The 13,978-nt window shown below is 41.9% G+C and overlaps 1 protein-coding gene across 1 annotated transcript; it reads right to left on the reverse strand.

The window, feature by feature from the left end:
• Positions 1–4,321: 4,321 nt before the first annotated feature.
• On the reverse strand, positions 4,322–9,386 carry LOC135215877 (endoplasmic reticulum resident protein 29-like). Its single transcript, XM_064250830.1, is given in 4 exon segments — positions 4,322–4,849; positions 4,852–4,919; positions 4,921–5,180; positions 9,309–9,386. Coding segments are annotated over 4 exon segments (699 nt in total). The 3' UTR covers positions 4,322–4,556.
• Positions 9,387–13,978: the final 4,592 nt, after the last annotated feature.

The raw sequence follows: 13,978 nt of genomic DNA on the forward strand, positions 1-13,978 counted from the left end.
TTGTTGAGCTGGCTTAGAGGCTTTCTTTTCCTCACTAGCCACAGGTCTATTCTTCCTTGAGGATTGCCTTAAAAGATCCTGAGTGGCTTTCTCAGTTAGCGAATGGTCAATGTCTCTCACCAACTGTGAAGGAAATAAATGCTCAGAGAGAGGCGCATACAGCAAAGCGGATCTCTGCGAAGGCGAGACGGCCTTAGTGAGAAAGGCACTATGAACCGCTCTCTTCAGTATTCCCGCACCGAAGAGGGAGCACACTTCCGCCGATCCATCTTGAACCGCCTTATCGATGCATGTAAGGATGCTATGCAAGGTTTCAGGGCTTAGTTTTTGTTTCTTTTTCATGGGACTTCTTAGCAATGACCCCAACGGACCAATCTAGGAAGTTAAATACTTCTAAGGTATGAAAAAGTCCCTTGAGGAGATGGTCCATTTCCGAAAGACCCCATGTTGCTTTCGCTGAGTTTAAGGCATGTCTCCTCGACGAGTCTACGAGACTGGAGAAGTCGGATTCAGCTGAAACGGGCAGAGACAATCCCATGTTTTCTCCCGTTTCGTACCATATGCCTCTCCTGCCCCTTAGTTTAGCGGGAGGCATGCAAAAGATCGTCCTTCCTAACTCCTTCTTAGTCTTGATCCAGGAGTCCAGAGATTGTAAGGCCCTTTTCATGGATATGGCCGGTTTTCATTTTCAGGAAAGACGAAGACTTGTGTGCCTTCGTACTTGAAAATAGAAGAGCGAGGAGAAGGAGGAGCGGCTGGAGTCAATGCATCTCCATATTCTTCTAAGAGAGAGCAGAAAAAGAACTTTGTAATTCGAAAGCCCTTCTCTGTTAGTAACTTCGCCTTCCGAGACGTCCTCTAAATAAATAGGATCGGAAGGAGAAGGCTCCCTTCCCTCCTCTGTCTCCTCTCTTGATTTCTTCCTTTCCGAAGAAGAAGCACTTCTATAAGGAGTGGGCTAGGAGTAACTCTCTCCTTACGTTTATCATTAGGCGAGTCACGTATCACTGCTCTACGCCTGATAGACTCCTGTCGGATGTCAAGCTCTTCACGAGGAGAATGCGCCTGGCGTTTAGCAGGAGTATCTCGCTGAGAATACTCCTGAGGCCTGGTAGGAGTATCCTGTTTGGAATACTCCTGCGCCTGACAGTCGTTACACTCTTCGAATACTCCTGCCGTCTGGAAGGCGCATCTCGCTCCAAATACTCCTGGCGCCTGTTTAGGAGTATTAAGCTCGGAATACTCCTGGCGCTTGGTAGGCGCATCGCGCTTAGAATACTCCTGGCGCCTGGTAGGAGTAAAAAGTCCAGAATACTCCTGGCGCCTGGGAGGAGTATCGAGGCCAGAGTAATCAAGGCGCTTGGCAGGAGTATCTCTTCCCGAATTACTCCTGACCTACGGAAGGCGCATCTAGTTCCGATACTCCTGAACCTTGGTAGGGTATCGCTCATGGAATTGCGCCTTTCGAATAGCAAGTATAATTGCGCTTAGCGGGCGCTATACTCCTATCAGGAGTTCTCTCTTCTCCAGTAGGCTCTTGCTTGCTTGGATTGACGATCTGGGCCTAGAACGATCTACAGTAAAGTCAGGCTCTTTGCGCCTACTTGGCGCCTGGCTCCTAGTTGGCGCCTGACTTTGGTAGGAGTTACTTCCTTTCCCCACATCTCGCCTGCCTAACGCACTGCTCCCCCCAGAGATGGCCGCTTGTGCGAGAACTCCCCTGGAGGGTTCGTCGCGCCCGACAGGAGATCGGTATTTGGATCTCTTAATCGGAAGCCCCTGTCATCCTTTTTACGAGCAGGCTCTTTAGAAAGTACTCCTACCAAAGACGCTATTTGCTCCTGTACATCCATCAAAATTCTCCTGGTCGAAGGCTCATTCGAATCAGGAGAAGGAGATCTGGAAGGCGCTCGAGTCTCTTTTCCCTTCCAAGGATCTAAATCCTTTCTAGCTTTCTTGATTACCGAAGGCGCCCTCCTCTTCAGAGAAGCGCTCGGGGCTAGAATTAAGCTCAGGTTCTTTCCAGTTCCTTTTTTTAGCGGACGTGAAAGCTTCGATTCCTTCCATCTTCTTCTCGGAGAAGGCGAACTAGAAGATGAAAAGCACTCACGAAGGACGCTTTTTCTATAGCTGTCCCTGGCAGTCTGAGATGTATACGCATTCTGCGAAGGGACGCCTGATCGTTGGGGATTCCCCACGACCCCCGTAAGGCTTTCGACTTTCCCTTCTCCTCTGGGCCAGGGAGCTTGGAAGAGGTCTAGGCCTGGGAGCGTCGCAGGGACGACCAGACGCCCCCTCCACTACACTGGGGACACTAACATCACTCGAGAAACCACATTCACTTCTCTTACCTTCCAATGCTTCCATTTTTTCTTGCATTTTTTGAAGGGAAGCTCTGAGTTCCGCTATTTCCGAGGCAGAATCAGAGGGATAAACTTGTGAATGGGCTGAAATAGAATGGGCATAATTAAGAGAAGAAGAAGAAGCTACAGAACTACTAGACATTTTCCGGCTTTTGTAAGCCGCCTTCCTCTCTCTATCTTCTCTAAACTTCTTCAAGTAAGAAGTCAGATTCTTCCATTCTTGCGCACTCAATCTCTCACACTCGTTACACGTATTCTCAATTGAGCATTCAACCTTTCTACAACCACTGCATGTAGTGTGAGGATCTACCGAAGCTTTCGGAATCCTCACCTTACAGCCTTCATTCACACACACTCTGAAGCTAACACTAGAATCAGACATATTCACGAAAATCCAAAGCGAAGTCCAAAAACCAGTCCATGATAGCGAATGCCAAACAACGATCCAAGTACGTCACCAAAAATCAGTCGAAAGATGATCAAAAGCGTTGTGAAAAAAGAATTCCAGTCAGGAGGAAGTAAACAAACAATGTTGATACTACCGGCGACAGAGAGAATCTGATTAGAAAACGGGAATAGTTCCTAGTCCTGCTACCCAGAGCAGGGCGGTAGATCACCTGACCTACCTGTAGCGAGTGCCGCGAAATTTGAATTTCTGTCGGGGACGACGGAGTCGATAGCTATGTATATATCTGACAGGTAAGTTGAATGTATGAAAATGTATAATCATCAACTTTGATAACAGTATGAACAAAATTAAATACATAGGTTTTTAAAATAAATTTTTGCTGTGAATAAAAAAGTAATTCACATGCTAAAGCCTATTCCTTCGGTACTAAAAGGGCCAATCACCTAAGAATTTACAACACCATTGCTCTACCATAGGGTTCAGCAGCCACTTCTTTTCACCTATCTTCCTCAACTTGAAATTCGGCTCATACTTGTGCATCCAATTGCTGCCGAGGGAAGTTCTTTTTGTATGGAAAGGGCCTCAATGCTGGGCAATGATTTTAATCTACAAGAAATTTATAATAAACAAATCTCTAGGTATGCAGATTAATTGTAAACCACTACTCTGATATAGCTAAATAACACTTCAGGCAGAACAATTAGTTGGTTCGCTCCTAACTTACTCTGGTATGTAATACAACTAAGGTCTGGTTCTGGTTGCGAGTTAGTTGCCAATGTGTAGTTATTGTATATTTCCCAAAAAGGAACCGTTTGAAAAGAAACTATCAGTAAACAATTGGCAGAACATTCTAAAGAGTACAATACAACAATAAGAAGTTGATAGCTCTTGGAAGAGCACAATGTTTTTAGTAAATTATAAGTCAATCAGCCCTTCTGATCGGAGTAACAGTCTACAGTAAGGGTGTGGTTTGACTCCATGTGAATAGTAAACTGTTGCATAACAATCACCAGTATCAACCATTCTGAGACACATGGTAAGACATGTAATGCAATTGGTCCAACTTTGAGACTGGAATTTTAAATTACCAACTTTTGTACAATTTGGAAATGTCAAATTCTTGCCACAATAATAAAATCAGTACATCACTGGTACCATGAAAATCCTTGAATGAAACACTTGGTTAAATATATATACGATATATATAAAAAAAGCCTGAGGAAATAACAACCTGCTTAAACCTTTCTAAAATAAATTGATAGTCTTAAATCTAAGTAATCTTTGGTACTTTACTATGAATGTCCAGCAGTATTTTATTTTAAGTTATCTAGTGTTTTACAGTTCACCTTTCACATCACCTTTTACAATTCACCTTTCACAACACCTAATTGTTTTAGGTCTCAGTACATAATGCAAAAAAAAAAAAAAAAAAAAAAAATCAGTTCAACATTTTTGTGCATAATGAACAAACATTGTACTACACGTCTATGTATGATTTTGTGACAAATATCTGGTACTGAAATTCAAAAACCTATTATTTGGTTTTGGTTTTTACTACCTTATATTTTTACATTTGATGTTAAAAGTGATACAATATTTATTAAATACATTCACAATAAATAATAAATAACTATAAAATACTTAAGGTACTGTAATAAAAACCTTTGAAATTGAAACATTGTGCTATATATCAAGAGCAATGCTCATTCACGTTTCCACCAGTTAAAAACTACACGTCATGAATCTGAACACCAAGAGTTCATATTGAGAAAAGCTCATACTATTCACAATTCATCTCTCACAAAGGATTTTAGTATATTAAGTTTCCCTTGCATTTCATCCTTCTTTTCCTTGGTTAGCTTCTCTGCCATCAAACCATTCACTCTTGATGTTTCTGTGGAAATAAATTCATTGCCTTTTTCTAATACCCTCCTCATAACTTTGACATACATTTCTGCAATTGGCCTGTCAGATGGGCTCTTTATCTTGTCCCATTCATCTTCTGCCTCTCTCAACAGTTCTTTTCTCTCTTTAACATTCTCAGAAACCATGAACTTATCGGCAATGCGGTCAAAACCTCAAGACATCCCTCTAGCCCAATATAAATTTCAGAATGACGCCTGATAAACATCTTCAAGTTTCTTCGTGAATTCACCGTCAAAATCTATAGGATCCTCTTTCCCTGCAACAAATAGCTTCACGACAGGAAAATCATCTTTAACCACTCCAAACCTTTCAGCAAGGTCCATGTTTTCATTATCACCATAATCCTTGACTCCTACTTCTGCTACCAGAAGCTCAGGCGATCCCCTACCTGCAGCTGATAATCTTGTATACTCATCATGCTTCTTGCCATATGGATAAGCAATGTCGAATTTGACGATAGCAGCCTTAAATTTGGGAATTATCTGCAATAAAATACTGTTACTAAAACATGAGTAAAGGTATCCAAAACAAGAGATATATGTCCTAAGGAAAATGTAGGTAACTTGAGCAAAAATGTCAGGAACTTAGAAAAAAGCTATCACAAATTCCAAAGACCTTTAGCCTAAATTAACTGGAAAATCTCAACGCTTAATTATTATTTAATAAAGCCGATATCATTATTTTTTACATATCATACTAGAAAAGAACATGCAGTATTTTAAGTACTATAACCAAAACAAATGTACATCAAGTCCCAAATAACAATAAATATTTTGAGTTTTTTAAAGGAACTTATTGCATAAACCCATTAGTCCAGTTTTCTTAATGATTCAGCCTACACCATGTGACTAACAATCCCAGACACAGCCTCCTTACAGAAAGAAGCTCAGTGACAGCTAGCTTTTCAGCACATGCACCTACAAGTGTTCAAGCTTCTAATGCAACCCACTTCACTTCTTGTATAGTGTATTCCAAAATAGGTACAAGAATTCAGAGGTTTAGTGGTGGGCTGTCTATTAAATTTTCAAGAAAAAATTAATTTCTACAAAATTACATCTTCGCATAAAACCAATTAGTATTTAGAAAATGAAGGTAAGCACTTACTGAACCATACTACTTTCCAAAGCCAGTGATAGAAAACCATTCATAAGCAACAATGACCTTTATACTATTTGAAAAAAAAATTTATGTAAAAATGGGAAAACTGCAGACAGTAAACTTTGTATTGTCATTCTTTGATTTCATGTGAATCCTTACAATATGGCACCAATACGAACTTGTACAGATGTTGTGCATAGTGTAGTTTATTTGACTGGTTGCTTCCCTATGGTAAGCAATGCAGCAAAACCACAGGAGCCAAGGAGGTACCATTGCCTACATTACACTTAGAGTGCAACTCTTTAAAGAACTGCCAGTTTTAAAATATGTATAGCAAATCATATGCACTGTGTTAAGTGTACAATACATAAATTCAATAGTACGTACATAAAATACACATTTCAATTGGATATATTTGTGGCAACCTTCCAAGTTTATAGTAACTGATGTACTAGTTGTTTAGGACCGCTTTTACACTTGAGTACCACTTTGTTGTAATAGTTTGCATTGTATCTCTGCCACAAAAGTTTTCACACTTCATAAGACAAAATTGTGTGAAACAATTTACAGCATGTTGGAATTACAGTATCAATGGAGTGAATCATGAATGAATTAGAGGCTTTTCATGGACTGATGAGAAAGATATGAGAAGTGGGTAGTGAAATGAAGTTTTCATTATAAAACTAATATTGTAATACTTACCTGAACACCTGAATTAGCCCTGGTCACTCACCAGCCCGAACTATATCCTCACAGAATTAACCCGTAATTGGGTAATTTTTTAACTGCCAGTGCTACCAACGCTGCAGGTAAACCCCCTTCTACTGAGTTACCTGTACCACTGTTGGCAACACTGTTGCCAGGACCGCCGGAGAGCACCTGAACACTAAATTAGCCCAATTAACAAAAAACATTTTAGGAGGTGGGTTCAATCACAATCAGCCGACAGTTACGGTCTGCTTCGAGGGTTCGCTTCAGGTCATTATTATAAACAAAAAGGTATTCAATACCAACAGTTGAAACTGGGGATAACGAATATAGAAAGAAACACTCGCACAGCAGCGGTTTATTTACAAGCTTCTAACAAAGATAAATGCAGAATGGGGTCTCCTATTTACATAAAAAAAGCTAAATCTTACAATGCGAACTGGGGAAGAAGTGAGGTAATTCAAATACTTGCTGGCCAGCTTTGCGACTCGAAGCGATGGCTTCACAAAGGAGAACGGTGGAACTTTAGTCGTCTTCTTGACTCCGTACTGCGGAAGGCAATGTCTATTCTTGATACTCGAAGGGCAGGAACTCCTCGAATTCTCTAGTAGAAAGTTTCTTCTCTCAAGGCTTGCTCTACGTCAAACAAAATGCCTCGATTGTCCACTCCCGACGACAAATTGACCAGAATTCGACCAATTCTCGGGTGCCCTTTTCTCTCTGATCCTTCGTATGTTCCTTCTTCTCTTACCTCTCTCTGAAGATCTCTGCTGCTGATCCCTCACTGATAATCTAATCTGTGGCTCTTACTGATGATCTGCCTTCTCCTACTTCGTCCGTTGTTTTTAATCGGCATTCTGGGGCCGGGCCTACAGCGAACATCACAGACTCCCGAGATGACGGGAATGATTTAGAAGTTTCTCGATGAAGTATTGCAATCAAAAAATCGCGGCGTTCCTCTCGTCACGTCGGCCCCTGTCAAGTTCCACAAACTCCTGCCGTTTCTAGAACCATCATGAGAACAGTCACCTCCAACAGATGCGCGAATGCCTCCTTGCTGTCTTCTGACTCCGTACTGCGGAAGGCAATGTCTATTCTTGATACTCGAAGGGCAGGAACTCCTCAAAATCTCTAGTAGAAAGTTTTTCTTCTCTCAAGGCTTGCTCTACGTCGAAATGCCTCGGTCGTCCACTCCTGACGACGACTTGACCAGAATTCGACCAATTCTCGGGCGCGCCTTTTCTCTCTGATCTTTCGTATGTTCCTTCTTCTCTTATCTCTCTCTGAACAATCTCTGCTGCTGATCTCTCACTGATAATCTGATTTGTGGCTCTTACTGATGATCTGCCTTCTCCTACTTTGTCCGTCGTATTTATATGGGCATTCTGGGGGCGGGGCCTACGGCGAACGTCACAGACTCCCGAGACGACGGGAATGATTTAGAAGTTTCTCGACAAAGTATTGCATCAGAAATTGCAGCGTTCCTCTCGTCACGTCGGCGCCTGTCAAGTTCCACTAAACTTCTGCGTTTCTAGAACCATCATGAGAACAGTCACCTCCAACAGATGCGCGAATGCCTCCTTGCTGCCGAACTTCTTGAAGATGCGTTTTCCTTTCCTTTATCTTTCTTTGCTATACAGCAATTACCATGACACGTACCCCCCAAAAGAGGAAAAATAAATTAACTGATTTTATTTTTTTCCAAAGGAGAAAACAAGAATTATACAGCAGGGGGGAACAATTCTGCATAAAGCTTTACACTTCTACATTCACTCAACCACTCGTGCCAAAATAGAAAACGGTCATTAGGCTATTCATTCTGAAAACTCTAGAGGGGCTCTATTAGCTATCACATTATCCTTTCCTCTTATTTTTTCCATTTTTTTGAACTCTGATTAAAACTTTGAAATGCTAAAACACCTCTTGCGTTTTCTCAAAACTATTTTCTCTCATGTGTTTTCTCAAACTAATTTCTCTCAGTAACACTGTCACATAGAACACTGGCGGTGGTCAAGATACAGGGCGTTCTTTATAATTCTGAAGCAAATTTACATTCATTGACTTTGCTCTACTCTTACCCATATTACTTCTATAATGTATATTTCCCCTCCCCTCTCCTAACACTGAAAAAGGACCTTCGACTTATAAGGTAGAGGGACCTTCTTTTTGGACTAGTACTAAAACTCTATCTCTTACACACAAACTTCTCTCTTTTGCTCTAAGATCATGTTTCCCTTTAGTTTCCCCTTGACTTCCGTTCTCCTTCGCTAGTTGCCAAACATCTCCTAAATCGTTTTTATAATACTCTAGATTAGTTATGTAATCTTCCCTACCCTTACTTCTAGGCAAAAGGTCCGATCATATCGATAAATAAATTCTCAAAAGATTCGCCTACCGAAGGAATATTACACAACGGAACTCTGGGAATTGCTTGAATCGGTTTCCGGGCAATTTGATATTCATGACAGCTTAAAACATACCTCTTCACGTCACTTCTCATTTGAGGCCACAAGTACGCCCTACTAATAGACTTGAAAGTTTTTATTTACTCCCAAATGTCCTTGCGTCATCATGTGCTAACTTCAAAACTAGCTCACGAAGCTTCCTAGGAACTACTCATGGACGAACATAACGACACAAAACTTCATCCTTTAAACAAAAAGTTCCTTACACACATCATCGAGATCATCATCCAGCTCACATTCAAAAATTCAGGTTAGGCAACTTGACTAGCTCATCTTTATTCATGAGGTTAGCGCCTAAGTTCATCACCGTAACTAGTACTAGATACCGGTACAATTTACTACGTTACCCTCGACAGCTACACCTTCCGTTTGGGTATCACTGTCAACAACAGAGTCAGGTTTCTCAGCCACACTCATGCCAAGATCAACCTTGCCACCTATATCACACTCGTTCGAATCCACAAACTCACTCACGTTCGAATCCACGAACAAATTATGACCGTAGTCTATGTCTGTATCTAAACCCAACCTAGTTACTACCATTTCAGACACTGGAATGTCCCTCACAACAGATTCACAGTCTTGGATAAAGCGAAGTCATTACCGACAATAATGTCAACGCCATCAACGGGCAAACTGTCAACAACTGCAAGTTTCACTTCTCCTGACACTACCTGACTTTCTAAGTTCAACTTCAACAAAGGACAAAGAATACAAGTGTTTAGGAAATCCACCTAACATGACTTTTTCTTCCATATTGATTTCTGCCCTGTTCGGCACACTCTCCTAATCAGTGAGACAGCAGCTCCTGTGTCTTGAAGCAAGACCACCTCTATCAAATCTACTCCTCCAAGAGAGGAAACTACGCCTTCTGACAGAAATTCACCAAAGATGTTCCTAATTTCTCTCATCACATCATTCCTACTTGACGAAAGGCTTAACTAGCGATACTGGTTTCTTACCATCCTTCCTTTCTACTGCACAATTTCTTGCTAAATGCCCTTTCCCATTACATCGGAAACAAGTTAATTCTGACCCACTAGATGCCATTTTACTGTTACAAACCTTAAGACATATGACCAGGTTTTCCACATGTACAACAGGAATAGTCCCTTTTACTAGCATTGCTATTACTAGAAACTGAAACCTTACCGCTTTGTACTCTACCAGACGAAGGATCATTTCGTTTCTTACTAACACTCAAATTATGAGTTAAGACTATATTTATCAGCTAACTTAGTTGCTCCTGCAAAAGATACTTCTCGCCTATCTTCTATATAAAGCTTAATCTCAGGGGATACGTTATCTTTGAAGTTTTCTAACAAACACTAAGTTCTTCAAACCATCAAAATCCTCAACTTTAGCAGAAGTTAACCAATCAAAAAACAGCCTTTCTAACTTCTTACCGTATTCTACATACGTAATATTTTCGTCCTTTTCCAAACTTCTAAATTTCTTAAGGTATGCCTCCGGTACTAACCTGTACGCGCTAAGAACAGTTTCCTTCACAATATCACAATCATCACATTCCTCCTTAGACATACAGCTATACACAGTAAGTGCCCTACCGACTTAAAACTGACTGTAAATATGAAGTCCACGTTTCTTTAGGAGAACCTACTCTTTCCATTAACTTCCCAAAAACACATGAAATATTTTGTTACATATTCCTCATCAAACTTTGGTACTAATTTCAGCACTGCACTCATATCTAACCTATTAGCTTTGTTTTCGTTCTCGCCTGTTCCGCCTGTCCGACTGTTACGAGTACTTTCCCTTAACCAAGCAATTTCCAACTCATGCATACGTTCTTTCTCTCTTTCTTCCTGCTGCATTACCAACATTTCTCTCTCTTGCTGCATTTTCATTACTTCTCTCTCAGCCGCTCTTTCATCTCTCTCTTTCCTTTCAACATACTCACGGAGATCATTCCCCTCTAGACCTAGAAGCTTACCCGACTCAATAAACTCTTTCACCATCTCACTCATTCTGGCTCTTTCTATATTCTCCCTGTTTCAAACTGTTACAGTGCTGAAATATTCTAAGTAAGGTCACCACAATGTTACAGCCCGTGAGAGGTCCGCTTCAGGTTCGATATTATTATAAACAAAAGGTATTCAATACCAAACAGTTGAAACTGGGGATACGAATATAGAAAGTAAACACTGACACAACAACAATTGTTTATTTACAAGCTTACAACAGATAAATGCAGAGTGGTATCTCCTATTTACACATAAAAAAAAAGCTAAATCTTACAATGCGTGAACTGGGGAAGAAGTGAGTAATTCAAATACTTGCTGGCCAGCTTTGCGACTCGAAGCGATGGCTTCACAAAGGAGAACGGTGGAACTTTAGTCGTCTTCTTGACTCCTTACTGCGGAAGGCAATATCTATTCTTGATACTCGAAGGGCAGGAACTCCTCGAATTCTCTAGTAGAAAGTTTCTTCTCTCAAGGCTTGCTCTACGTCAAAATGCCTCGATTGTCCACTCCCAACGACAAATTGACCAGAATTCGACCAATTCTCGGGTGCCCTTTTCTCTCTGATCCTTCGTATGTTCCTTCTTCTCTTACCTCTCTCTGAAGATCTCTGCTGCTGATCCCTCACTGATAATCTAATCTGTGGCTCTTACTGATGATCTGCCTTCTCCTACTTCGTCCGTTGTTTTTAATCGGCATTCTGGGGCCGGGCCTACAGTGAACATCACAGACTCCCGAGACGACGGGAATGATTTAGAAGTTTCTCGAAGTATTGCATCAGAAATCGCGGCGTTCCTCTCGTCACGTCGGCCCCTGTCAGTTCCACAAAACTCCTACCGTTTCTAGAACCATAATGAGAACAGGCACCTCCAACATGCGCAAATGCCTCCTTGCTGCCGAACTTCTTGAAGATGCGTTTTCCTTTCCTTTATCTTTCTTTGCTATACAGCATTACCATGACACAACCCCTGACGCAATCATGCGCAGGTAACTCAGTTTCACATACGATGCATTGTAACTCACTGTATATTCAATACTTTGGATGAGATCGCCGGCGGTGAGAGTACCTTGTGCCAGTTTCGTCAGTCAGGTTCCTCATCTCTGTCTAGATGATCTCCATGGTATTCATCACCTTGCATGTGTAGAGGAAAGGGTGTCCATGTGGCTGCTAGGCCTCTCATGTATGGAGGAGCTGCCTGAGCAGCTCTTTCGGGTTTTTTTGTTGATCACCACCCGCCGGTGAAGATGCATGCCAGGCACATTGTCGTCGTCGTTCATCCCTGCTATCTGCCTACCGATTTTTTTTTATAGTATATACCGTTAATGAAGAAAAGCAAAACTGGAAACAAAAAAAACTTTTGCTAAGCTACAAACCTAAGGCAATACCAACCCCCCTCTGTTCACTAATACCCGATGTGCGAACTTACCGAACTACTGCATTAGCAGCTACGAAAGGTCCCAGCGAGCAACCCTCCATCTAAGCGAACTGAATGTCCTTAAGGTAGAAAGAGTGAAGACAGAAGCCGTTTTCCAGGATACTGCTTCCAAAATCGATGACACTGAATAGTTCCATAGGTAAAGCCGAAGAGGTAGCCTATTCCTCTATTGGAATGTGCTCTTGGCGAGAATTACTGCTGCCGGGATCGCAGGAACGTTACCTGAAGCCTGAGTAATAACTTCCTGTATGGAAAAAACTGACTGCATTCTTCGAAATGGGTCTAGAGGGATTGCTAGGTGACACAAATAACATCCGGGAATAAGGCAAGAGCTTTTCTGTGCGTGCCAAATGTCTTTATGTGTGAACCGGACAAATGCGCATCTCTAGTTCGTCGTTTCCAACAAAATCCTCCAGAGAGGAGACTTTGAATGATCTCGGCAGGGGATTTGTTTCTGATTCCGATTTGGCGTTATTCTGGTACGTACGAGATAGATATCCCTACCTGAAAAACAACTATACTATCCATAGATACTGCTTGTATCTCTCCCACTCTCTTCACTGTAGCAAGCGAAACCAAGAACAAGACTTTCTTGGTCAGTTCCCTCAGGGAGAACTCTTCTAAGGGCTCATAACTCAAAGACCTCAGCATATTTAAAACTGCTGCTAAATCCCACAAAGGGGCCCGAAGTGGTATCATGGGGCGTTCAATCTTAAACGACCTTAGGAGATCGTGCAATACCCTACTGTTAGACAACTCCGGGAGATGAAACCGGAACGTACTACTCGGCATAGAACTATATCCTGTTATAGTCGAGTATAACAACTTGTTTCCTGAGAAACAGGAGGAAATCCGCAATCTTCGCAATGGTAGGACGAGAGATACTATTTTCCTTCCTTCCTAACACCAGCTCCTGTACATTGCCAGCCTAACTTGATAGTGTTTTCTAGTAGTACTTTCTTAGACATAGGGAAAAGCTGGCAAGCCACTTCCTTAGAGAGCCCCGTACTGCGTGCCGCTCGCTGGATAGTCTCCACGCAGCTAGGTTGAGCATGTGCAGGTTCTGATGATAATAATGAAAATGGGGTTGTCCGAGTAAATCCCTCCTTTTTGGGAGGATCACAGGTGGTTCCTCTAACATTTCTAGGAGATCCGGGTAACAACGTCTCTGGGGCCAAAATGGAGCTATAAATCATTTGAGTGCCTGTACTGCTTCTTAGTTTGCCTAATACCTGATGTATTAAACCGAAGGGGTGGAAAAGTTGTACACCTGTAGGCTGTCCCACAAGTGGAGCATCGCATCTGTCTCGCCAAGGCATGGGGTCCGCTACTGGGGGAGAAGTAGGTTGGAAGTCGAAATTCAGTCTTGTGGTGAAAAGGTCTACTGAAACCGCCATCTCTTTTAGCAAGAGCTGGACTTCCTCTTGTACTAACGTCCACTCGCCCCTAGTACTTCTCTTGACTGACTCAATGCATCCGCCAATGTTTAGTTTCCCTGCCATGAACTGGGGAAGGAGAGAAACCCCGGGAGATTCGCACCACCGAAGTATCCTCTGTGTGATCATATTTAGCTTTGCCGACCTTGTTTCCT

Source organism: Macrobrachium nipponense, chromosome 5 (genome assembly GCF_015104395.2).
Source record: "Macrobrachium nipponense isolate FS-2020 chromosome 5, ASM1510439v2, whole genome shotgun sequence".
Taxonomy (NCBI): Eukaryota; Metazoa; Arthropoda; class Malacostraca; order Decapoda; family Palaemonidae; genus Macrobrachium; species Macrobrachium nipponense.